The 24,946-nt window shown below is 36.5% G+C and overlaps 1 protein-coding gene across 10 annotated transcripts in view; it reads left to right on the top strand.

The window, feature by feature from the left end:
• The window catches only part of WDR64 (WD repeat domain 64), a 69,983-nt gene that overhangs the window by 8,473 nt on the left and 36,564 nt on the right, over window positions 1-24,946 (top strand). For 3 of the 10 annotated variants that reach the window (XM_048299485.1, XM_048299487.1, XM_048299484.1), the window contains exons 6-13: window positions 5,546-5,645; window positions 6,173-6,276; window positions 8,817-8,846; window positions 13,060-13,167; window positions 14,777-14,991; window positions 15,515-15,649; window positions 18,338-18,417; window positions 24,397-24,536. In XM_048299485.1, the coding sequence (XP_048155442.1) occupies window positions 5,546-5,645; window positions 6,173-6,276; window positions 8,817-8,846; window positions 13,060-13,167; window positions 14,777-14,991; window positions 15,515-15,649; window positions 18,338-18,417; window positions 24,397-24,536 (912 nt within the window). Of the gene's footprint in view, window positions 1-5,136; window positions 5,202-5,255; window positions 5,425-5,545; window positions 5,646-6,172; window positions 6,277-8,816; window positions 8,847-13,059; window positions 13,168-14,776; window positions 14,992-15,514; window positions 15,650-18,337; window positions 18,418-24,396; window positions 24,537-24,946 lie in introns of those variants that run through there. The other 7 variants (XM_048299489.1, XM_048299488.1, XM_048299492.1 and 4 more) reach the window with 7 other exon arrangements.

The following is a 24,946-nucleotide window of genomic DNA, read 5'->3' as shown; positions in this document are numbered from 1 at the left end:
GTGTCCTGGTCTTCAGAACTACTTCAGTGATGTGCATTGTCCTCAGGCTTCTTGACAAAATGCAAAATCTCTTAAACTACAGTATGCCATTTGTGCTCTGAGGATAAGCCTGTCTTTAGCTAAACCTTCAGAAATGCTTCCTCTTTTTGCTCCTTTCCTCTCTTTTCTCTTTCCTCTGCTTCCTTGCCTTTCTCTTCCCCTGTTCACAGCATAAATCTGGACCTTATTTTGAATTTGAAGCATTAAAGGTAGGGCAGGATTTTAGTCGAGTTTTGTAACCAGAGAATTCTGCATATATTATTTGGTCCTGTAGATGAATGAGATCCATGTAATCAATTTTTCAGTCTCTAATGGTGATAAATAGCAAACCTGTGTAAAAAGCATGTAAGAATGAGGTAACTATGAAATGGTAGATCCGGTTTACCCTCTTTGCATCTGTCTGCACATGTCTTAAGGATTTCCTCTGCCAGAGTTGCAAATGCACTCTGTGTTTAATATCTCTTCCTGGATTTTTAATCTACCCCATTTGTAAGTTATTTCTGAATCTGCCTAAAAAGCTTATCTCCGTAGCATCCAGTTCTTCACATTTTGTGAAAAAGTACTTTCTCGGGGATTTTTTAAACATGGTGCTCTTTTTTATTTGCATGTTGCACATTGAAAAATGAGCACTTGCTCTAGAAATGTGTCTTTTATGAAGATGTTTCCCATGGGTAGTGTTTCAAGCAACTCTTCTATAAAAATTACTGGTTCTTAGATTGTTAGAGCCAATCCTTATCAAGGGCACTTGATTATTACTACATGATTTTTTTGTTTGTTTCTTACCCAAAGATAGAATGGTGCAGAAGGGACAGAATTTGCAGCACACAATGACTTTCCTATGATAGCATAGGTGGCATGGCATACATGGCAAGTCCTTGCTGGACTTAAAGTCTTATGGCAGGATATTAGCAAGTGACATGAACTACAAATTTGTCAGCATATTTACATTTTATGTTACTCTGGAACATCATGCTAATATTGGAACCTTGAAGATACCCAACACTTGTTTCTTACATGTTATCAACAATTGCTATCAAGTAATTTCCTAATATCATCCTAAAAACGGTGTGTTCAGCCATTTCTATTTAATGTTCTGTATGGGAACATTTCTGGTTACTACCTTTCTTAACCATTGTTTTTGATTATAGTGTCACATTGTTCACGGATTTTGCTCACGTCAGGCATTAAAGATTTCCTTCAGGAAGGGCTTGGGGCAAATCTGGAAAATAGCTCACAGTCTGAAGGACTGATTGTCCTTCGTTTAGAGTAGCAGAACAGTAGCAAATTATGTTCAGGCTCATTTGTTTATAAGAGAACTAAGGGAAGCTCTGTATGTTTACTGGAGTGCATATCATTTACTCCAAAACCTTACTGAGTTTCCAATGGAGTCAGACTAGTTTACCAAATTGCATAATTACATAAATAATTTGGCTGCATAATTACACAAGCAAGCACGGCATGGGGTGTAATAAAATAGGTGAAAACCCTTTAGTTTCCTTATGAAATCTGTGCATGATTTGCTTGGGATAAAAATCCCCAGAACCTGTTCTATGAGCGTTTCTCAAATTTTACCAAGTGTGAGCTCACTGATGACAGCCTTTTAATATGCCTTGTGTATAAACTTTCTTTCTTGAAAAAAGTGGAGTGTGGTATACAATGAATCTTCAGCATCTCACATCATGCATTTCATGTACAGATGGATATCTTCTGAGCCTATACTGAGTGGTGTAGGGAATGAAACAGAAGTATTTACTATTTTTCTATTCAAAAGAATCCTGATCAAAGTGTTAATCTGGGGTTTTTTTTCCTTTATTGTCTTTTTGCGGGGCAGAAATTTTTAACATAAAGTAACTGGAAATTCATCCATGACAGAAGTCATAATTCAGTTGTAAAATAGACAAAGATCAGACTATTTGAATCAGACTCAATGTTGTATTTATTTCTTTACCTTGGCACAGCCTTATCCAGCACAGTTTGAAATACCGTACAGCACTGAAAAGCTGCAGTGGGTTTTTTGCTTTTTTGTTTTCTTTCTGTTTGGTGAGTAATCTGATGGTCTGTATGTATTACAAGCTATCTGTACATTATGGAATATAAAGCCAAGCTCCGTTCAAGTAAAAAAAAAAAAAAAGAAAATTTGGTTTATTAGTAGTCTAGGTAGAGAGGGAGCAACAAAAACTTCATTAAGAAAACTACTGACTCCTGGAATTCTTCAGGCTTAGTTTACATGGAAACAGAATTGATCATTTGCCAAATTTACATCAGCCGTAAGTTCAGCATCAGATTTTGATCTCTGTAATTGTGGAAGCATCCTATCCATAATGATTGGATCAAAACACATCCTTCCAAGATTATTTGAATGGGTTCCAACAAAATAAAATGTGATTGGTTTGTGTCCTACATATTATGTGGTGGTGGCATTTTAAAATTTTGTTTCTCTGACAAACACTGCAGTTCCAAAATGCTTCAGGTAGTTCTGGAAAGTTACTACTGTCAGGAATGAAGGCAGTGTTCTGACTGGCTAACTTTGCCAGAGATGTACAAGTATAGGTATATACAGCTCTAAATTCTTTTCATCTGTTTTTAACCTCTTGACAATCAAAGATGTCCGCGTGTAGTTACTGATGAGGGTCATAGACACTTTTTTTCTTCCACTCATATCTGTAGCTCTTCTTTTGTTTTATTATTTCTAAGTTGAGTCTATTTAACCTTTGGCCAGACTAAATTCCACTTGCTTTTCTCATACTCCTTAGTCTTTTCATTCCTTTTAAATGAAGGTTTTCTTTTTCTGAAAAAAACAAAAACAAGCACTCAAAGAAAACCCCAACAGCAATACACACACACACAAAACACCCACAAAACAAAACCAAACCAAAAAACAACTGCAAATCTGCTCTTTTACATGCTTTAAAACTCTGTTGAAATTATTATTGGCCTTTTAAGACTGGAAAGTATTTTAAGTAGTCCAGCTGAGACTAGCTGTTGTTTGAGAGAGATAATGAAAGAGACAAAAAGGCCTTCCTTACTTGATACATCCATTCTTATAATGTTCATTACTCTACTAGTTCTATTAGACAAATCCTATTTATTAACTGCAGCTTGGACATACCTTTCATGACCTCCTGTGAACAATGGAAGTAGCCTTGATTTTCTTTCAGCTGACTTTTTATCACTTAATTTTTCAAATGTATCATTAATAAGACTTACTATCTGTAATATCCTCAACAGCCATCATGCTTTCTGCTGTCTGTGCTCCAGTTTTCTAATGATTTTTTTCTAGATGTCCTGTATTTCAACCTCATTCTTCTGAGTTCGCCTGCTCCTTTTAGTACTGCTGAGAATGCCCTCGATCTCAAAAGTCAAGAAAGAGGGATACACCTCACTTTGTTCCTTTGATATGTCTGTTTTATCATTTCTCTCTCTCTCTCTCTCACCTTAGCCCCCTTCCCAGAACTCTATCCCTGACGCTTTGTTCCTCTTTTCCTAGTATAACAGATCTAATTTTTTTCAAATTTATCTCTCCATATCTGGCCTCTCTTCAGCTTGACAAAATCTTCCGAGTTTATTTCCACAACCTAGAAAATTATGGCCTTGTGTGACTGTTCCTATTTCTTTAACTTACTGATATTTCTCTTTTTCAAGTCCTTCATGTTCAAGGATTTCCTAGGTATCCAGCAGTCTCCACAACAGTACACCATGTACAAAGGATAGTTTTTTATTTTAAAAAAAAAATTAAGGTTATTTTAAATCATCTCTAGTTAAATTAGGATCAACCCTTTGTCATTTGCTGGCTTCACAGTTTAAAAGACTTATCCTGGACAGCCCAACAGCTATCATTTATTAGTGACTTGGGAGGTTTACCTCTGAATCGCCTTCTCAAAGGTAGTTAGCTCTTAGAAAGCTGTATTTTTTTGGAGATAAACATCTGAAGTATGTGTAACTTGCATTTTATTTCACCATCAATATCTTGTAGACATTATGGGCTGGGGCTTGTTGGGACCTCCTGTGTCCATGTTGGAGTCAGCAGAAGCCATTTCCACAGCTGTAAGGGATTTCTAGGATGCTGTTTCTTTGGGCAGTGTCCTGCCTTCTGGGCAGGAGCGAAAGTGGCACTGTCTCATGTCTGCAGGAAGTGCGACAGGACACACCTACATGTGCACTGAGAACTTTCCTCTCTGCTGGTTTTAGGGCAGCTGCTGCCCAACCACTGCACCTGGCATCCTGTCAGGACTCAGGAGGGACCTGATGCTGGATAAGCCTATCCTTAAACAAAAAGTCCTCTTACCAAAACCTTAGTCCCCAGAAAGCTGACTGGCCTGTTCTCTGCTGGGAAATGAGTACATACAATTAAGAAGGCAAAATGTCACTCCTTTCAATAAGGGAAAGCGAAAAGATCCACGGAAGTACAAGACAACTAGCCTCTCTGTTTGGATACAGGATGGAAAGACAAGGTGATAGGACAAGAAATTAGAAATAGGAATGTAAGGGACTGTGGTAGATAATGTATTCACTGAGGATGTATAATAGCTAATAATTGTGTATATGGAAAGGAGGGAGCTGTGAAGTGAAAGATGAAGAGTAATGTGTGAGAATATTTTTTTGAAAGATGTACATCTGAGTGTCTCAAAGAATGAAAATGGGAGCTCTATTGTATAACATGGAAAATATTGAACTCGAATAAAATACAACATTTTGTCTCCCATCCAAAGGGACATTGCTTTTAGAACTCATGAAAGGAAGTATACATAATGTCCATATTATGAGAAAGAAGTTAAAAAAATTTGTACATCTGAGTGGGACTAATTTCCTAAAGAAATTACTAAACTGCTTTTGGGTACAGAGCTTGAGATTTGTAGAGCATTTCAGCTGAAAATTTCACACCCTGGAGCAGAAATAAGCTACTTACCTGACTGTCCTGTGCAAGGATCTTCTTCATGTTCAGTACAGGTAGAACATTGCCATACATAGGGAGATGGCCAAAAAAGAATTTTTAAAAATAGTCATTATATTACCTTTTTTTTCCAGCAAATGGGAATCTACATATCTTTATGGAAAAGCTCTTCTGTGTAGGCTAAACCACTATGCTACATTGAATGTCTCAGTTTATAAATACGGAGTCATCTGTTTTGTCTTCCTTTTGGTAGTTTTTTTTCCTAGTTGAGGTAGGTAGAACTGGAAAATGAAAATTGAATATGGTTATTTACAAACAATCATTACAAAGCAAAGCTGTACTAACAACTTTAAAAAAATAGATGGGCTGTATTCCTAGAAGCCCGGTGTAAGCTGACTTCTTTGCAAACATTGAAGAAAGGTTGTGCCTGAATATCAGATCTCAGCAGTCTAAAGTCATACGGACAACTAATGGTTAAAGGAAATAATACTGAGGTACTTACTCAAAGAATATTAAATTATTAAAGTGTGAGATAACTATTTGACTTTATACATATATCTTCCAGAAGTAGTTTTGCAATAAATTACTTGCTTAGTTCTATTTTGTTTTGTTTAGGTTTTTGGCTGTTTCCTAGGAGAAGATGATGGCACGTCTTCCCCCTCGAAAGAAAGCATGGTTTTGCTTGTATCTGAAAAACAGCAGATTACTCATTCAGGTGACATACTTCATCTTATATCAAAAATTTTTTTTTCTAATGCAGTTTTCTAATGCTGCTCACTTTCTTGAAAGTACAGTGATAAGATCACATCTGTCTTTGCTTGTTCATGCTTCTTCTTCTGTGTTCCAAAATACATGGGTTTTTACTAAACGTGGAACACTCCCCTGCTGCATTTCCCAGTTCTCCATATTCCTAAATTATTTTGAAATGATGAATTATTTGAATAATTTCAAACTATTTATTTATGTAGTTACTCGTCTTTCGGCATTTTTTGAAAAAATGGAGGAAGAACTGGCACATCCAGAACACATTAATGATATTTAGAAATGCAGCATAATTAATTAAACCAAGTATAGGATAATATATGATATATTTCATCACTGCCTTGCATTTGGTACCAAAATGCATTTCAGGAAGAGAAAATATTCTTACTCTTACAGTTCTATTTGTTTATGTTTTTCTTACTATTACAGTTCTATTTGTTGTTTTCTATGTCTGTAAGATTAATATTTTGTCATTGACAGTTGTCAAGAGAAAAGACGTCGTTAAGGGTATAGTGAAGGTGCCCCTTCTGCATTTCACAGTAACAGCCTCTCAGAGAGGAGTGCTAACTGTTTTTAGCAAACAGGTAATTCTAAATCAAATTCTTTTATTATTGCATTAGGCAGTACCTAAGGGAACTGAGTGGACTGTGACCTAGCATTCAAATTTTCTCGTAAAAAAACCTAGATAAAGGTTTCTCGTAAAAAAACTTTCTTATCAAAGTTAACTTTTTCTATATTTTTAAGTATATTAGGAAATATACATTGTTCTTGTCAATTATAAACCTACTAGACAGTCCACAAAAGTTGATAGAAGGTAGAGATGGCTAGTAATAGACATTGTTCATAGAAATTAATAGAAAATGATCTGCATTTCTGTTTAGAAAAGGTTTCCCTTAATAGAAAATATGCTGTTAGAATTAACTTTTAGGTATAGAGTGGAAATCAGAGAATTAACTGTTTTCTACAGCTACAGAAAATATCTAGAATGGACAGAGACAGTTGTTTGCAATTAAGTTTTATTCAATACAGCAACATCTAGAAGCTTGAAAGTCGTGAGTTTTACAACAATCTGCATGACACTGGCTCACAGTTAGTTCCCTCATCAGTAAACTGTAAGGAGATCTGTACCATTTTAAGTACAAATTCAGGCTTAAGATGCTGTTAAACTAAAATTTGCAAATTAATCTCCCAGATACTACTGTTCAGAGGTATGCACTTGTAGATGCTATGAGGTACATCACACATCTGTGCTCACTGGTGCTTTATATTTGTACAATTTTAATGCAACCAGTTTCTTTAAAGTTATTTCAGACAGTGTAGTAAAGCTTTAAAGCAGCACTAATGCTTTCTAGGGGTTTTAGCTAATTAGTGCATAATGGTTATGACAGGAGCGTTTATAAACCAAGAAAGGACTCCTGCGGATGATTAAATAACAAAGCAGTGGTGCAGTTTTGTTAAATGCTGAAATAATTTATTTGAAAGCCTGTCCTCCAGAGCATTATCCCTCTTATGTACCTATGAAAAATAATTTCCCAAAGTATAAGATTAAAAATAGCTCTCTTCCCTGCCCACTACCTCCCCATGCTATTTTCAAGTTGAATTGCCACCTCCTCATAGGCTGGAGTGATGTTATCTGACATCACTGACTGCAGTGTAAATGATTTTACACCCAGCTGCTTAACACAGTGAATCAGGAACCTCAAATCCCACTTATAAAACTATGTTCTGAAATTGACTAAGGCATTACGACAGCCTCAAGATGTGCCAGGATAGGATTAGATTGGCTATTAGGAATAATTTCTTTACCCAAAGGGTTGTCAAGCATTGGAACTGCCGAGGAAAGTGGCTGAGATACCTATCCTGGAGGTATTCAAAAGATGTGTAGAAGTGGCTACTGGGGACATGGTCTAGGGGTAGACTTGGCAGTGTTAGTTTTACAGTTGGACTTGATCATCTTAAAGATCTCTTCAAGCCTTAATTATTCTATGATTCCATGATTCTGTTTGAGGGCTTAGCACTGCTTTCTGCAACAAACATGGGCCTAATATGCCTCAACACCTGCATACAGCTCTACACCATCAACTATTTCCATCTTACTCCAGAATATGAGACTTACCTTTCTCAGGTTCTCAGACATGGATACTGCCTTGACCAGCACGTAAGACCTGTAGGAGTAGGCAGCCTTAAGGACATACTCTAGTTACTACAGATAAAGCCAAGGCTGGTAACAGGGCATGGATATCCATCCTTTGATTAGCAGTACTCTTAAACTCTGCTCAAAGACTCTCCATGAGGACACTTGGCATCTCACTTTTATGGGAAGAAAAGCTTTGATCCTAACTTCTTGGTTTATGAAATGTCGAATTGCTGGGATGGGTATGAGGTGCCATTGAATAATTACTGATCAGGGGCAGGGGCAGGGGCAAGAGGAGGTGGAAAACCATTTGTGGGTGTTTCAGAAGGGAAAAGTTTGAAACTGCTTTTGAAAACTTAGTAGTTTTGTTAAAGTACATAGAAGGGTAACCCTGTCTCTGTTGGATGATGGTGACACTTTAAACTCTTCAGGTTTTGAGCCACATGTTACACTGCCCACCAACAGTTACCTTTGGTGAAAGATGCTGTACCAATGTGGGTATTCCTTTTTGCAGCCTGAAGTGCTGCCTCTGCCAGGGATTTTGCTGGCACTAGTTGGTATGACATCTGGGCCAGCATTAGCTTGGGTTTCTGTATGACTCATCCTATCTCTCACAGGAGCTGATGCTGTTGTAGCTGTCAATAACCATTAAAAGCACAATTCCATCAGAAGGCCAGCTGATCTATACTCCATTGTAAAAATGAGTATTTTTTACTTATTTTGCTCACTCCAACATCTCAATGTAAAAACCCCAAACTGAACAAGAAACTATGAAACAACTGTGAGAGAAATAGAAGTTTTAAGTTTTTCGCTATATAAAAGGGAACAGGCAGCCGGCAGGTTAAGGATCTTTTTCAGATCTTAACCACCTACTCTTTCAGTTGGCAATTATTGTTCTGATCTGCCTGTGAAGAGGAGAGATGACTTTGTTTAGACTTCTAATTTAAGAACTTACTTGTTATTTTGACCGTATCATTTTTGATTTTTCAGATGAAGGTTCTGGCAACCATCAATGTTGAAGTAAGTTCTTTTTTTTCTCCGTCCTGTTAAATAATTTTAAGTAAAAATCAGCATGTACTAAATAGAAATAATTAGAAACTGAGCATTATTCTAATGCCACATTTAACTTTGAGACTTCTGCGTGATTTGTCATAGGGTGCTGTAGGTCGAATAGTTTCAATTTATTCCTTCCGGTTATAGAAACAATTGAGTAACTTGATTTCTTTCCTCTGATAAATGAAACCTCAGATAAATGCTACTTTTACTACCAAATCATCCTTTATCCATTACCTGGCTAGAATTTTTTCTTCTAAAATCCAAAACTTCAATTGTCACTTTAAAATTAAAATAAGTAAAATTTTAAGCTTGTTAATCAAAAACAGTTCTATATTTTGCTAGTTAGATGATTGACTACACAGTATATACATTAAAACCTCATTTTTACCCTGGGAGTAATAGAAGTACTCCGCAGCAGAGGCCCTACTATTTGAAGTCAGAAAACAGCTCTGGGCCTGAGTTGCGTTCAGTTTTTACAAGGGCTAATCTGACCTGTGGAATTAGTGCAGAGAGGTACCTGTGAGAAATATTCTTGAGACCCGTTGACTTTTGGAAACTTTGACTAGAATTAGAGCTTCTCCTGCAGGTGTGCTACAGAAGTAAATTTTAGTTGTTCCTGCTTTGCTTGTAGGAGCCATTTTCCCCAATCCAAATATGCAAAGGTAGGATCTCCCCCAGAGATGCCAAGGGGAAGAAGCTGGAAGAAGCTGGAGTGCTAGCCTAATGCTGCAGTGGGCTGCAGGGTCCCTTTCCTTTCTGAGCACTGAGCACTTGTCTTAAAATGGTTCCTCAATGAATGTGAAGAGTTTTTTGCTGTGAAAGTAGGACAGTATTTTGCAGCTGTGGCAGTATTGGGCACCATTGAAGGAGATTTTTGCCATAAGAAGTGTGAAAGAAATGTTTAACATAATGTATGTTTAACGTAATGATATCTTTCAGTATAATGGTGTAATACTGTAATTGTTAGGATTGTGATTCCAAACAAATACAACACTGAAACTCATAGTTTTAATTTGTGAGCATCCTCTTGTTTCAGCTCTGTGTCAGATCTGTGTGGGCTACCCTGATCTGCTGTCACTGTTGTTACGGGCCACACTCCCATCCTTTCCCAGCTGAGATGTTTCCACTTTTTCAGCCTTTCCTAGAGACAGGAAGAAGTAGGTTAAAAACAATTTGGATTCCTCTCCATCTTTGGGATGGAGGATCATTGCTCCTGGGGATCATTCGATCAGTTGAGGTCATTACTGCTGAACATGACAGTCTCTACTGTAGAGCATAAAGTCTTTCGGGGGAAAATCTTTGGTATCCCAGGGACATTTGATTGACTGGGGAGCTGACAGTGAAAAGGAAGGAGAAACCCATGCCCACAACCCTATGAAATCCCTCTATGTCTCAAAGATTTTATGGTATTTTGTGATGTCATTTTACTTTTGCTGAAGTTATTATATTCACTTTTTTTTGTATCAAAGTTATGAAATTTTCAGATGGCTTAGTTAAAAATTACCCTTTTCTGCTTTGTGCTCTGCCTTGTCTTATGGAATTGGAATTTTTATCTAATATTCTTATTTAAGTGTTTGCATTGAATATTCCTGCCCTTGTTCAATCGAATTTTTTCTCATCTTTCCTCTAACTACTGCACTGACAAGAGAATTAAAAGGGCTTTTATTGGACTTGAGGTCCCTGAAATTTTTGATGGTTATTGAAAGATTTTGATGCTTGTAGGACATAATATTTTAAGCTATGTTGTTCTTTAAATATAAATTCCCGAATTGAAATGAAATAAAATTCTGTATTTCTTTGAGATAATAAATACCACTTTCCAGACAGTTGAAATGTATGATGCTAATAAATTTATTAACTTGGGGATTCTTTGAGAGATTTATCTTTAGAATTTGGTCACAGTTTTTCTAATGTAAAGCATGCTTATAAAAATGGAAGCTTTGCATCTTAATAGCTTTTATCTAAACACTTACTAAAAATCAAAGCACAATATCTTATGTGAGTGTAAATCATCACCCACCAGGTACTTATTAAAGATATGGTGAACAATACTAGTTGAAGACTTCAGCACCAAATGATCATAATGTACAGCTATGAATGATAGCTTATGATTAATATCTAAATAGCTAAACAGAGAAGGATGACTTTGCCTTTCAGGGCTTACATTTCACTTCTGATATGCAGAAATAATAGTACCTTCTTTTCTCACTATAATTATTATGCCATTTTCAACTGTTTTAACATCATCAATACTGGTATGAACAGCTAATTGATGAAGCTATGTATTTGTGTGCATCTTCTTGGAAATGAAGTAAGGTACTGAATTCAGGACTTATTCAGAGATAAGTTATCAGACTAGAAACATTCTGTCAATTGACAAACAGCGATGTGTGTAGAGGGTGGCTTATAGATTGCAACAATCCTTGTACTCCTGTGCTTTCTTCCATTCAGTGTCCTCATTTTTGAGGTGTTTCAGAATAGAGACCCACTCAAGCAGAGTGACAGTGGTCTTGGCCCTGAGGATATTAGGCCAGAAAGACTGTGAAACACAGTAGCGCTAGAAATAAAATCCAGTGGACTGCAGCCATCAGAGCTCTCCTAGAATCATGATGGTATAAATGGAACATGAACTATGGGTACATTTGTTACAGGGATGTTATGGAGAACAGATCACTTCAAGAAAAACTGATTTCATTTCTTGATGAGATTATGTGACTGAGTGAAGAGTAGAGGCATAAATATAATACACTTAAAACTCTGTACAGTATTTGACTTGGCACCACACAACCTTCTGTTTTAAAGTATGACCACTGGGGAAAACAAACCCCACCAGGGTGTATTGATTAACAATTGTCCAGCTGACAGGTCCCAAAGATAATAGTCAGCATAGAATCATTGCTGAATGATGATGGGAGTACTGGTAGTAAATAAACCACTCCTTTCAAAAATGGAAATAAAATGTCTTTTAAATACGGTGTAGAAAAGCACAAACAAATCCAATGGATAAGCCAGACAAAGTGAAACAGAAGCTGTATTGAAAACAAGAGAGGAAAGATAAGAGCCCTTGAGTGACAGGATAGAAAAAGAAAATAATGAAAAGGTTGATCTGGTGCAGCTGCCTAGTTTGTCTGTCAAGTATGGCAGCACTAAGAAGAGAAGTTCTTACAACCTTTCCTCTAAAGCTGAAACCTGTTACTTTGACTGCATCATCACAAGCCAACACAAGAAATTAGTGACTTAACTACAAATGTAAAATCATCTTTTTCAAGCCATTTAGTCATTTTTATATGATACTGTTATAAGGACCTCAAAAAGCCACAGTTAACAAACTCTCCCATACGAATTACCAAAACAATCCACAAGGCCTCTGCAGGACTGACATTTTCCACGTTTATTTTAGTAAAGGGCACAAAAAAATCCTTGTAAATGTATTACCACTTGCCCACAGATCATTAGGAAGAAAAGAAGCTTTCTCCTGCAACAGAGTGTTGACATTCTCTGTCAGGATTTTGGATCCTTTACACTAAGAGCAAAATCAATATTGTGTACAACAATGGAAATAAAAGTAGAAGCATCAGGAGTCTGATCTATACTTTGCAAGAGAAATTGTTTTACATTAATACCTGTATAATAGGAGGTATACTTGAACAATGGCTTAATATGGGCTTATGTATATATTTGTAAATATTTGATCTACCTATTGCGAAAATTAAAATTATTTAACAAAGTTGCTTATTTTCATAAAAATTCATTTCAATGGGATTTTGTTTTTATAGCTGAAATTTTGACTGGTTTTAAATTTCTTTTGTTTCAAACCAAATTGTATCCAGGTAAAAGCTTAATCTGCTTTACTATGGATATCTGAGCTTGCTCAGGGTGCTTTTCCAGTGTCATTACAGTTCAACTAACAGTATATGTGTATTGTGTCCTCTCATGTGAAACATTTGTGCCTCTGAAGTGAGTCATTAATAATAGAGGTTGAGCCTGGTGCCTCTGTAACTTCATGTATGAGCTATTCCTGGAGTTAGAACTTTGAGTGGGGCTAAACCTAGTAGGTGCTAGTGCAGAGTATACATGGTTTATGTAGAAGTGGTTTAAAATATGTACTTACATGATAGAGAAGTTAATAAATTTACAGAGAAAATCCTTCTTTAGCTACTCTTTTTATTTTCATCAGGATACTGCTTGGATCACTGGATGTGATTTCCTGCCTAATCTGAAATATGTCGTGGCTGTAACTGAAAGCACAGTCATTCTCTGGGACTATAAATCAAAAGAGAGACAGGTATATGTTAGATCAGACAAATGCCAAAATGAAACCTGAAAGTTGATCAGTCTTTGTTTCTGATATGCATTCACATCCCTTTGGTCTAACAGGTTGAAGGCTTTTAACTTTTTTCTTTGTAGGAACTCAGTGAAACAGTGGAATTTACACTAAAGGAGGAATACTCTTTACACACCAAATGGGATTAATAAAGTATAATAAAAGTTTGGAAGAAAAAGAAAAATTTTACACTATAGTGCAAACAAACCCCCAAAGAATTTATTTTCCATGTGTGCCTAATGCACACGTGTGCACCTGTATATCTAATATGTGTGCATGGACATATATATATTTCAGAATCTGTTAAGAATCAAGGAACAGATTTTCCAAGGAATATAACATAGATTCTTTTTGAGGTAACTTCCGGTTTTAAAGAAAATATTTTTTCATATCCTGTATTTTGTTCAGGACTTTCTAAGACCAAAAACATTTTGATGTTAATAATGTATGTCTAAACTGTTAAAGTTTTCTTTAATGCCTTATGCATCTTTTCTGACCCATATTTTAGCTTTTTCCTCCTGTTTCTGGGACTTCTCTTGGAAATTCCAAGTTAGCTGAGATGATGAGGAGAAGCAAAGTAAATATTTTTAGGATAAGATTGTCCTAGGACTTTTTTTTCCCCCTAATACTAAAAGGCTGCTTCCCAAGCTCAGGCAGGTCTATTTAAGTCTTTTTTTCAATCCAATTGGAGTTCTGGGAGGACAGCTCAAAAATTTATTCTCCACCTATTATTCTCCAAATTCCCTCCAGTCATTACATCAGTGAGAGTTGCAGATATGTTGATGAATAGGTGCAGCTCTCTTTCAGGACCACAGAAATAATAGTTCTATATCTCTGTTATGTCTCTTTAATATTTCTGTGCTTCACAGGCAGCATCGGTGCAGTTAATTGCTATAGCATGTGAACAGTTCTAACCAGTTTAGGCTGTCAAGGATACTTAAATCAAATAACAGGTGGAGTCAGGCAGTAGAACCAATAAACAGTGTAATACAGATGACCCAAAATCCCATCCTGGGCCTTCCAGCAAGGTACCACAATGACTTGTGACAGTATTCGTTCCCACTATCTCTGTGCCTCAAAAATTGAAACACCTGCCCATATAAGTACACTTGGCACTCCCAGGCTGTATTATTAATTAGGACTCTGATATAGTTTCTCCCTGTGTGTTACTGCTATATTTTGTGGTTTGAATTATTGTTTAATTTGGTTATTTCCAATTTTCTTGTAGATAGCATCTTATTTTTGAACAGGAAACCAAACCATATACGGTCTTAGCAAATATACCATATAGCATGGAGAGATCCTTCCTAGAATTTGTAATTAATACTTCTTCACTGAAATGGAAAAAGCTACCTATGAAACAGAGTCTTGCTGAAACTCTTAGGGTGTGCTTTTAACTCTGCTTGGTGATGGTCTTCCCTGAGTTTCTGATATCAGGAAGCAGCAATCACGGGAGCAACTAGAAAAAACAAAGTCAAGATTTGAACACTGATGTAACTAGATAAGCATGATAGATTCAGTTTAAGGACCCTTGTGCAATATCTAATAAACTCTCTAACATATTCCACAGAATAATGGTTTTGTCATCAAACCAATGAAAAACTGTCTGCTCTGTGTTTCTACGGTGACAATGTCAGATCACCTGGCTAAGGATACCATCTTAATGGGAGATGACAAGGGTTATGTTTATCTGCTTACTCTGACCAGTGATGACTTCATAATGAAACAATCTAAAGCTGAAAAAGAATCACAATTTAGGTTCATGGACTCTGAATCTTTTAACATGTAAGTTGCATATGATAAAATATTAGCAGTCTTGTATTATGTTTTGTTTTTAATTTGGGTTTTGATTTCCCTAAATGGAGGATTCGCTTCTGTTTATAAATTAACCCCATCAAACCAAAGAAAATAATTTTTGAAACTGCAGTAAGTAGGATTCGCTTGTTGTTGTGTGAAGGAAATGCCAGCATTTTTGGTAGAAGATTTTACAAGAGATCTTACAACAGAGAGGATGCAGAATAAAATTCAAGGAGAGAATTCACAATTGCTGTTACCTGGTTTGACAAAGGAACAGCTTTATTGTGCCCAATTGGATGGAAGCATGATTGTGACTAGAAAAGTGCATGGTTCAACCCCGACTTTCTCTCTGCTTGCATTTAAGCTGGAAGAGTGGTTCTGTATCTGCCCTGGATATTAAATGTTAGCATTGGTTGTATATATAACCTCACTGAAAAAATCCCTGTCCACCTACGGACACATCACAGTAGTTGCTACTGTAGCCTAATAACTTCTCCATTGATATCCCTAGGCCTAAACGCAAGCTACATGACGACTGGGTTGTGAAGATTAAGTATATTTCTGCCCTAAAACGTTTTGCATCCTGCTCTACAGACAGTATTCATTCATTTGTTTTGGATGACATAAAGCGACTAGAGGACAACCTGTAAGTATCTGACATCTTCTAGAAAGCAATAGATCTTCTGCTTTATAATTCTGCTGGAGATCAGTGCCTTGTAAGATGTCATCTTGTCATAATGAATCTGCCTTTTCTATTAGCCTTGTTAATAAAAACAAAAATACATTTGTTTAAATGCTTGAATATTTTTGTGTGCTAGCTTTTGATGTAGGAGAGGACTGTCCATATATGTTCAGTACTCACAACCCTTAAAATATGTTATGTTGACAGTTTTGTCTCCTCCAGTTTCTCCTTAGCAAGTAAATCTTAGTTAGAAAATTGATTGTTTTGTCGCATGCATATCATATATCCATTCATTTAAAATCTATACCCAGAGAAAAATACACTCAACTAAGTTTTATTTACAGTTTTAGTTTCACAAGTTTGAGTTATACAAGATTAAACCAAGAACACAATTTATTCTGAGGGCTGTGAAGTGGTTCTACTATGCAGCAGGAAAGAGGTTATGGCCTCCTTATTAGTGCCAAGTCCTTATTCATATGGCTCATCAGTGCTATTAGTTGATTAAGCTGATTCCAAGCCTAATTATTCTGTGAATTTAGAAAAGTTTATAGCACAATTAAATAATACAAATTGAATTCGATGTAAGAAGGACCTATAAAGAACATATAAATAGAACTTTTCATTCAAATGTCTCAAAAAATTGTAAATATTATATCAGCTTCTCAATTCCTCTGTGAGGTAAATCCAGAGAAATTAATAGACTTTTAAGGCTAGTAGCTACAACTATTATAATCTGTTTTATTTCTTGTATAACACAGGCCATAAATATTCATGTAGTAATTCTTGAATCAATACAGTAACTTTAAGTTTTATGAGTATTGCATGTCTGTTGAGGATGGGGAAAGTGAACTATGAAACACTTACAGATTGTCCAAGGTCACATGCGTCAGCTGAAAAATCCTGTTTGTTTTTGTTGGGAGCTTTGGAGAAATAGGATTAGTTAGAAGAGAAAGAAAACTAAGTCTGCAGAGCCAAAAATCTAGTCAAAAGAGTAGATGCTACCATCAAATACTTCAATGAAGAACATAAACTGCAAATACCTTGGTAGTTCTTTTTCATTTCACACTGTCAATAGTGTCTCCAAATGCAATAAATACTTATCTCTAAGCAGTTTCACAAAACAGGTAGATGAATTTATGTTTAGACAACTGAAAAATTACACAGCTCTTAAAATGAAATTAATAGTCCTAAAAATATCTATAGGTCAAATCATTTTGAAATGTCCATTTAATAAGTAACTCTTATTTAAAAATATTATTTACTGGTTCTAACAAAAGAAATTTTCCCAATTAACTTCGCGTCAAGGAATTGTTATTGTACTCAAAGAGGGATGCAGTGCATCTTCTCCCTTATGTGACTTGAGTTTCTTTGTCAATAATGGCTGGTGAACACCTATAATATTTTCCTGTAGAGTATTTAAAAAAGGGAGGTATGCATATGGTCACAGGGTGCTTCTGTTACAAGGCCATGGCTTGGACAGGACTTCACAGTGCCAGAATCCCTTATTTCCACTGATCTTGGAAAAGTATCAAGACTGTTCATTAAAGAGCTAATGAACAGTTATATAGAATTATAAAAGGTGAAAAAACCTTACAAAATCTGTTAATCATACATTTAAATCAATTGTTATTTTACACCATCAAGAGAATCAAGACTTCTCTGTTAGAGCTCTGGAAAAAAAATCTTTTCTCCCTCTAAATAATAGGAAGCAAGCAGCCTTTTATTTACACCTGCCTAGAAATAACAAGCTCTTTCATTAATCTGCAAAGTTTCCAGAGTCTTTTGTTAGATTTACTGTCACCCCCATTTATGGTTTTCAATATTAATAGCTACTCTAGTCCAGAATAGATGAACTAATACTTGTCTGAATTTCAAAGGAAAAAATTAAATGTATACTCATTTAGTTCTGTACAGCTTATTTACACTGGCAGTCGTTGTTTCATGGGAATGACAGGTGTATACCTTGCTATTGCTACATCCAAAAATCAATAAAATATTCACTCATTAGTAGAAATGCATAAAAATGGAGAGATAAGCAGAAGTTGCTCAAAGGATGGGTTTAGAAGGGACACTGACTCAATCTGAATCTGTGTTAGTTGTTTGAATTCCCATGCTTTAGCAGTGAATGTAATAGAATAGCTGTTGAGTTTCACATACTTGTCTCATGTTGTTATACAACACAAAATAGATCATATAAAGAATAGTCATTATACAATACATTGTGCAGAAGCAACAGAAAAGTAACTGCATGTAATGTAACATTGAGATCACAGTAGACCTCCATGTCTGAAACAGGCAATTGTAGTTGCTTTGGTACTTTTCCTCAGTGATTAACTGCTTTAAGCACACAGGCTTGTGTGCAGCTTACTTTGGCAACAGCTACCAGTTTGGGAGTCTGTTTGGAGTTTGCCTGTTAAAAGATTCAGGTGTATAAATTGGATATTTATTTCTTTAATGGAAAGTGCACCCTCTTTCTGTTTCATTGGTGCCAGTATCACTCCAAGTCTCTGTTACAAATCAATTCGCTTTTAACATGAGATTGTATACGTTATGCAAACAGCTATTCTGTATACTACAGAAAAATAAGGCAGAATGACCATAGACTGTATTTTTCTAATATTTCTTACATGATTGTTTTATTAACAATTGCAGACCTGTAAAGGAATTTTCTGTCTCTAAAGGAGTAAATGCCTTCACATACTGTGGAAAGGCAAAAGTCATTGTCACTGGAGGTAAGTATCGGGTTTTTTCCAAGACATACTCCTTCATCCATTTCTTCCCAGTTATCCAATAATTTTATGGGCCTGTCTGCTTCAGTGGTCATATTTTGTGCTGCAGAAATGTTGCTGGAGTATGGCAGCAATCTTGTTTATATATTGTGTCTGTTAAAAATTGCAATGTCGAACATAGGAATTCTTATGTCTATATTTAACAAGAACTAAAAAAAATGGCCAAGACTGCTGTCCAGCCTTGATAATATACAAGGCAGTATAACTCAAAAAAAAAAAAAAAAAAGACCTAGACATGGGAAATAATTCATGTTGAATTTTAACAGTTTCCCAAGAGGAAAATAGTGACAGATATCAAAATAAATATCAGACAGTTCTATTGATTTTCTAGACACAAGATTTAAGGGAAAAGCAATACAGCTGTAGAAGAGTTATTAGTCAACATTCTGAAGTTCAGCCTTGGAGCAGATACTGTTTATACTGATTACCTTGTCATAAAAAAGTAGTCTGGAGAAATGTACTGATGACATAAAGGAGGTCCTATAGAACGAAGGGTGGGTAGAACTGGAGGATTTTGCTGTGGTAATAAAATCAGAGTGAGGTGTCTGAATGGGAAAGAAGATCAATTACACAGGAACTAGTAAAAGTTTCTTTTACACACTGGAAATCTTCTTCTGGAAATAGAAGAAGAGAAAAATCTGGGTAAACTTTCTAAGAAAGTTATAATAGCTGTGGTAGGCCAGACCAAAGGTCTGCCTAAAGCACTCCCCCCACTTTGTCAGTGACCAGCAGTAAACACTTGTGGCACAGAATAGGAATAGGACGACCATGCAGCAACACTTGCCCTAGGTACCTGTGCTGGTTCTGTATTGCTGATATGAACCACATTTGAGAAAGATTAGTTGAGTATAGAAAAAGGGTGGGAGAAGTCTTGTCATGGAGAGACTGTTCATAAAACAGAATCACAGAATATTCTGAGTTGGAAGGTACCTGTAAGGATCATCAAGTCCAACTCTTATGTGAATGGCCCATAAAGCGATTGAACTCACAACCTTGGTGTTTTTAGCAGCAGGCTCTAACAAACTGAGCTAAGCTCTAACTGCACCACTGTGCAAAGATTAAAAAAGTATAGTTTCTATAACGTAGAAAAGTGACAATTAACAAGGAATGCCACTGATGTCTATTAGAGCAAAAATTAGAGCAGTGATGTTCAGAAAGAGTCTTCTGTCCAGTGGCAGTTGCAGAAAAATATTCTCAGTTTGAAATGGAGCTTGGAATTTTGAAAAGGTTAGATTGCATACTTGTTTGTGATGGTTGCAGGATAGACTTAGAATGCAGGAGCTCCTATCCCATCTAAACAGATACCTAATCAGAATATTTCAGAAGCAGATGAGTTTTCTCAACATTGAATTCTATATTTGTTTTGACTTTCACTACACAAAAGTATTGAAAGTGTGGGCAACATGAAAAAAGTTTAATAATACTGTGTTTAAGGACTCTGTAATGATGATTTTGATGATTTTTGAAAAAGTGTAAGAAATTATACTTCCAACAGTCTTCCTGTCAATTCATAATATTTACATACCCTTGAGTTGGAATCCCGTCTTGCTTGTTCACCCAACAGCCATTGTCTAATTATTGAAAGACATCCTCCTGCCTCTCACCCTCATTCCCAAAGCTTAGCCCTGCTGCTCCCCTTGAAAAAGAAAGGAAATTATTCCTGAGCTGTATTACTAAGAGTCTCAGAACACAGTGGGAATGCATGTCCAAAGACAAAGACAGGGTGGGATCATCTCTTTAAGTTTCACTGTGGAGTTAGATCAGTCAGGGCCTACTATGAAGCCGAACCAAGAATTGGAATAATGCTGCAGGTCTTGAGAGTCCTGTCTGCTAAAGCCTTCAAAAGCTGAGCTTCAGAATTCTGTGCTCTCTTAATAGAATGCACTGCTCACAATGGCACAGCATGCTGCCAGGCTGGAGCGCACTATGTTTGCCTCTATATCTTAAAAGTCATCTCACTCTTAACTAACTGAAAAACACACGTTGATGATCCAGTTAATGACAGATGTAAGCTATTTAAAATGAACACAAGCTAGTTAATTAGGGAGCCTGCAATTTTATCTGTAATATACCCTAAAAATCAGAGACCATAACAGGTAAATAATTCAGGAATCATAATATATAGATTTCTTGGTGACATGTTCAAACATTTGTAAAAGCTATGTTTATTTGTCACATTCAGCAATTAAAATAAAAGGAAAATCCAGCCTTTGATTGCAGGCTAGCTTCTAAAGTATTCAGCAAGGATATATCTGCTAAACGTTTTACTAAGCCTCAACGTAATGTTATTTAGCCAGGTGTTTATAGCACAAATGGAATGTTACATACTGTGATGAATTATTACTGTGATTATTAAAGAAGTCATGTTTTAACACTCTTACTCTTCTTACTGAAAGACACATGCTCATGAGTTTTTCAGTACTGTGACACAACCTAATTTTATCTTCTAGATATTTGATGTTTATAAAAATGAATAAGATAAAACCAAACCTGGTACTGAGTTTGCTTTTCATGCTTAAGGCTAGATTTCAACCAGTAAAATTATAAAAGCCTGATGGCAGCCTAAAATATGGAGCCCAGAGTAGTTTAAAATAACTTCTTTGTGTACCATTTTGCATTAATATTACATTGAATGGTGAAGTTACATGGTTTTCTTCTTATTCTGTATTCATTTCAATTCCAGCTATGTCTTAATCATCACTTCAAGGGCATGACTGCAGTTAAAATCAAATTAGGTATGCATATAAAAGCAGGAGATGATCAGGTTTAAATGATACTTCAACTTCTAGCCCTATTAGTTCTTCAAATCTGGCTGTTGTTTTCCTGTGAGCAATGAAGCAGAAGAAAAACTATTCATGTTTTCTAAATCTAACAATAACAGATTAAGACTGATAAAAGGAACTACTCTCTGCTTGTTCAGTTTCCTTTGTGAATTCCTGGAACAAGTGAAGCACATTTTCAGGAATTCCCAGGAATCTTAGTGATAGAAATCACATACCAGAACTCCTCTAATATTAGCTCTCAGAAGCTAATGATGCAGTCTAAATTTAAGAAAAACATAAAAGACAGACAAGGAAGCACAAAGAAAAAATATTGAGACATTTGTCAGTATGATAAGCTAGTTTGCCAGATGTCTGACTGTTGTGAAGAGATTTTGCAGACATTATAAGGCAAGATTATTTAAAAGACAGATTTGAAGGAAAGACAAGTTCTTTTAAATTATAAGGAGTTTTCTGTGTGAGAGTAGCAGCATAGAAAGAAACCAGGAGGTATATTTTTCATTTATAGTCTATAGAGGATGCCAGGCTAAGCCTAGTATTTCTCCATTCAAAAATGTTATTGTTCTCAAGTGGGTTTCAACATCACTGAGGTGCAGACAGCTCAGCAGACTTGTAATACCACACAAATTGCAAAACTGTGTCGTCAAGAGAGACAGTTTGACAAAGCATCACATGGTCAAAGAAGGTATTTGAGTCCATAACATCTAACTAGAACAGAGCTGTGGCTGTAGAATCTGACTTCTGAAAAAACCCTAAACATCTGTTTTTATAATTATTTATCATGGAAAGGACCCCCACACAACTGAATCTGTTTGGATTCAAATCACTGATTTCACAAAATCTTAAAAATTTGCTGTTGGATAGATCATCTTCTTCAGGCTTTTCTTGAATGTGCTTAATACGCACACTTTCTGTGTCAGGATTCTTAATCCTGGAGGCATATTTGGAGCATGGAGAGAACAAATGTTCCAGGAAATGTTCCAGTGTAGCAGTGAACGTTAGGGCCAATCTGGCATTAGTCCAGAAATAGAGAAGAGAATGCATCTACTACTATAAAAAAAAATCTAATATAAATAGTATCTACTATAATAAATAAAATCTACCATTATCTCCACGTCAGTAAAAGGAACTAAAATTAATCCACAATTCACATGAAAAGCAAACAGTATTTTTAATGTAGGGAAAGGTTTTCTTCCCAAATGTCACTTGATCTTCCAGTTAATATCTGAAGTAAATGGCAAGTATTAATGATTCTACTCTTAAAAGACATTCTCTGTGCCAGAATTAAAGGGGGCTATCCTCCCCTTCGATCATCTGCCATTACTTCAGGAATATAAAGAACAGAGCAGTTAGGAAGACCAAGAAAGGTTCTGTTCCTCAAAAGTGCAGCAAGCAGGCAGTTAAGTTGATCAGGTATTGTCAACAGCTTCTACCCAGTTTTCCATCATCTTAAGACATGACAGTTTCCATCTGGGGCTGGTAAGAGGTATGTTGTTGAAGCAATGTCTGTTCCCTCTGATGTTATAACCAGTCTCACTGGAGGCTTTTGTCTACTTTATTTCATGTCCTTCTCATGGGAGGCCTGCAAGCTGAGTTTTACTCCCATGGACTTGTTTCTCAGTATATACTGACCTGGTTACAAGGGTTCTGCTAACTTGCAGGTCCTGTCTGGGACAGCCTAACACAAAATCTGAGGAAGTGAGCAGGGACCCACCATGTTCCAGAGTTTCCCCATCCAAAAGGGCTTCATAAACCATTTGTGCAGTTATAACCCATTTAAGCTACTTCTTGCCATGCTTACAGCATATAAAGATTATCTAGAGTAGTTTTGCCTGAAAAAGAATCTCTTCCCCCTGAAGTTTCAAGCCAGTCATCTACTTACTCATGGCCCTCCTTTCCTGTGCAGAAGTTCTCCCTCCATTGTGCTGGTACAGCTGTTTGCATAGTTGAATTCTCAGTCACACTTGTGAAATGAGCTGGCATAAATCAAAATGGCTTTCTGTTGTAGTTATTTTAAGAGTAGATCATTCCTCCAGTGAGCCTCTCTCATTTAGAGAGAAGCCACATAAACAGTGGAATCAATTTAACTCAGAGAACAATATTGTTTAATGGAGGAAAAGGGAGATGGTGCTCCTAAACAAATCACATCTTGCTGCATTAAGAAGGAAAGGAATAGATTTCTGGAGAGATATGGAGAGACTGACTAATGGCAGTAGGTTGAACAAGCTTAAGGAAGATTATTAACATAATTGAGCTGAGCGCTTAACATCATTGAGCTGGTTCTCTTGGGGCATGTACTTCTTAGTCTGTGGGGTTTTTTGCTTTTTGCTCTTCAATTTAAGCTGAGAGAAAACTAAAACTTGAACAGAAGTCTAGACAAAATGTGGCTATTTCATTTATTGTGTGTCAAAATAGAGTGTTCCACCAGATGCATACAATTCGTACAATTGCAATATTTGCCAGGAATTGAAAGTTAAAATAATTTTTTAACATCTGTGTTTTGAAATATTTATGGAAGCTGTTAGCAAAATAGTACTGAAGATTCAGCTATAACACAATCAAAGATTATTCCTTAAATTGTAGGCAAATTTGAAGTTTGAACATACAGATAAGAATGAAACACCTAATTCTTTACTACAAACTCAATCATCAGCAGTTACTATTTCCTATCTGCCGTCAGCTTTCATGCCCACTCCTTTCTGCATGTTCTTCCATAGAGGAGGTTATCCCTTTGTGTCCTGGCTAAATGGACACAAAAATTTTTTTACATTTTTCTAAATTACGCCTTTGAAGGAAACAAAAAAATATGAAGCCCAGTTGTATTTTTATTAAAGTGCTCTGCTCCTCTGGGACTAGTCCACGTAGTCCCATTCAGTGTCCCCACCATTCCTCTAGTAAAATAAAAAGGCTTTGATAAGCTAATCAGTTATGCATTTTTAATATGTGTTTGGGGATTAGCAATGAAACATAAGCTGGAATCCATCCCTTGGAATGAAAAATTCACATCCTTATATGGGAGTAGTCTACCTGAATGAAAGGACAGACTTATGAACACTAAGCTCTCAATTACAAAGCTTATTTGCAGTACAAGTGACTATTCAATCTTTCTAACTATATATATTTCATTTTTTTTTTCTTTCAGGTAATGACAGAATCCTTCGTTTGTGGAATCCTGCTGTTAATTTTAGTCCTACAGGGAAGCTATTAGGACACAGACACAGTGTTGTGGAAATTGTGACCAATGAGAAAGATCAACATGTCATCAGCCTTTCCTGTGCAAAGGTAAAACACTTTTCTGAACTTCAAGGAAACAGGGCTGCAAGAAGGATCCAGAGAAGTACAGGCCTGTCAGCCTGACCTCAGCGCCCCGCAAAGTTATAGAACAGATCATCTGGAGTGCAATCACACAGCACATACAGGACAGCCAAGGGATCAGGCCCAGCCAGCACAGGTTTAGGAAAGGCAGGTCCTGCCTGACTAACCTGGTGTCCTTTTATGACCAGGTGACCTGCCTGGTGGGTGAGGGGAAGCTGTGGATGTTGTCTACCTGGACTTCAGCGAAGCCTTCGAGGCCATCCCCCATAGAACACACCTGGAAAATCTGTCAGCCCACACACAGCTTGCACAGGTGCACCTTCACTGGGTTAAGAACTGGTTGGATGACCAGGCGCAGAGAGTTGTAGTGAATGGTG

Source organism: Corvus hawaiiensis, chromosome 3, assembly GCF_020740725.1.
Source record: "Corvus hawaiiensis isolate bCorHaw1 chromosome 3, bCorHaw1.pri.cur, whole genome shotgun sequence".
In the NCBI taxonomy this organism is placed as follows: Eukaryota; Metazoa; Chordata; class Aves; order Passeriformes; family Corvidae; genus Corvus; species Corvus hawaiiensis.
This window is presented reverse-complemented; position numbering and strand designations above follow the sequence as displayed.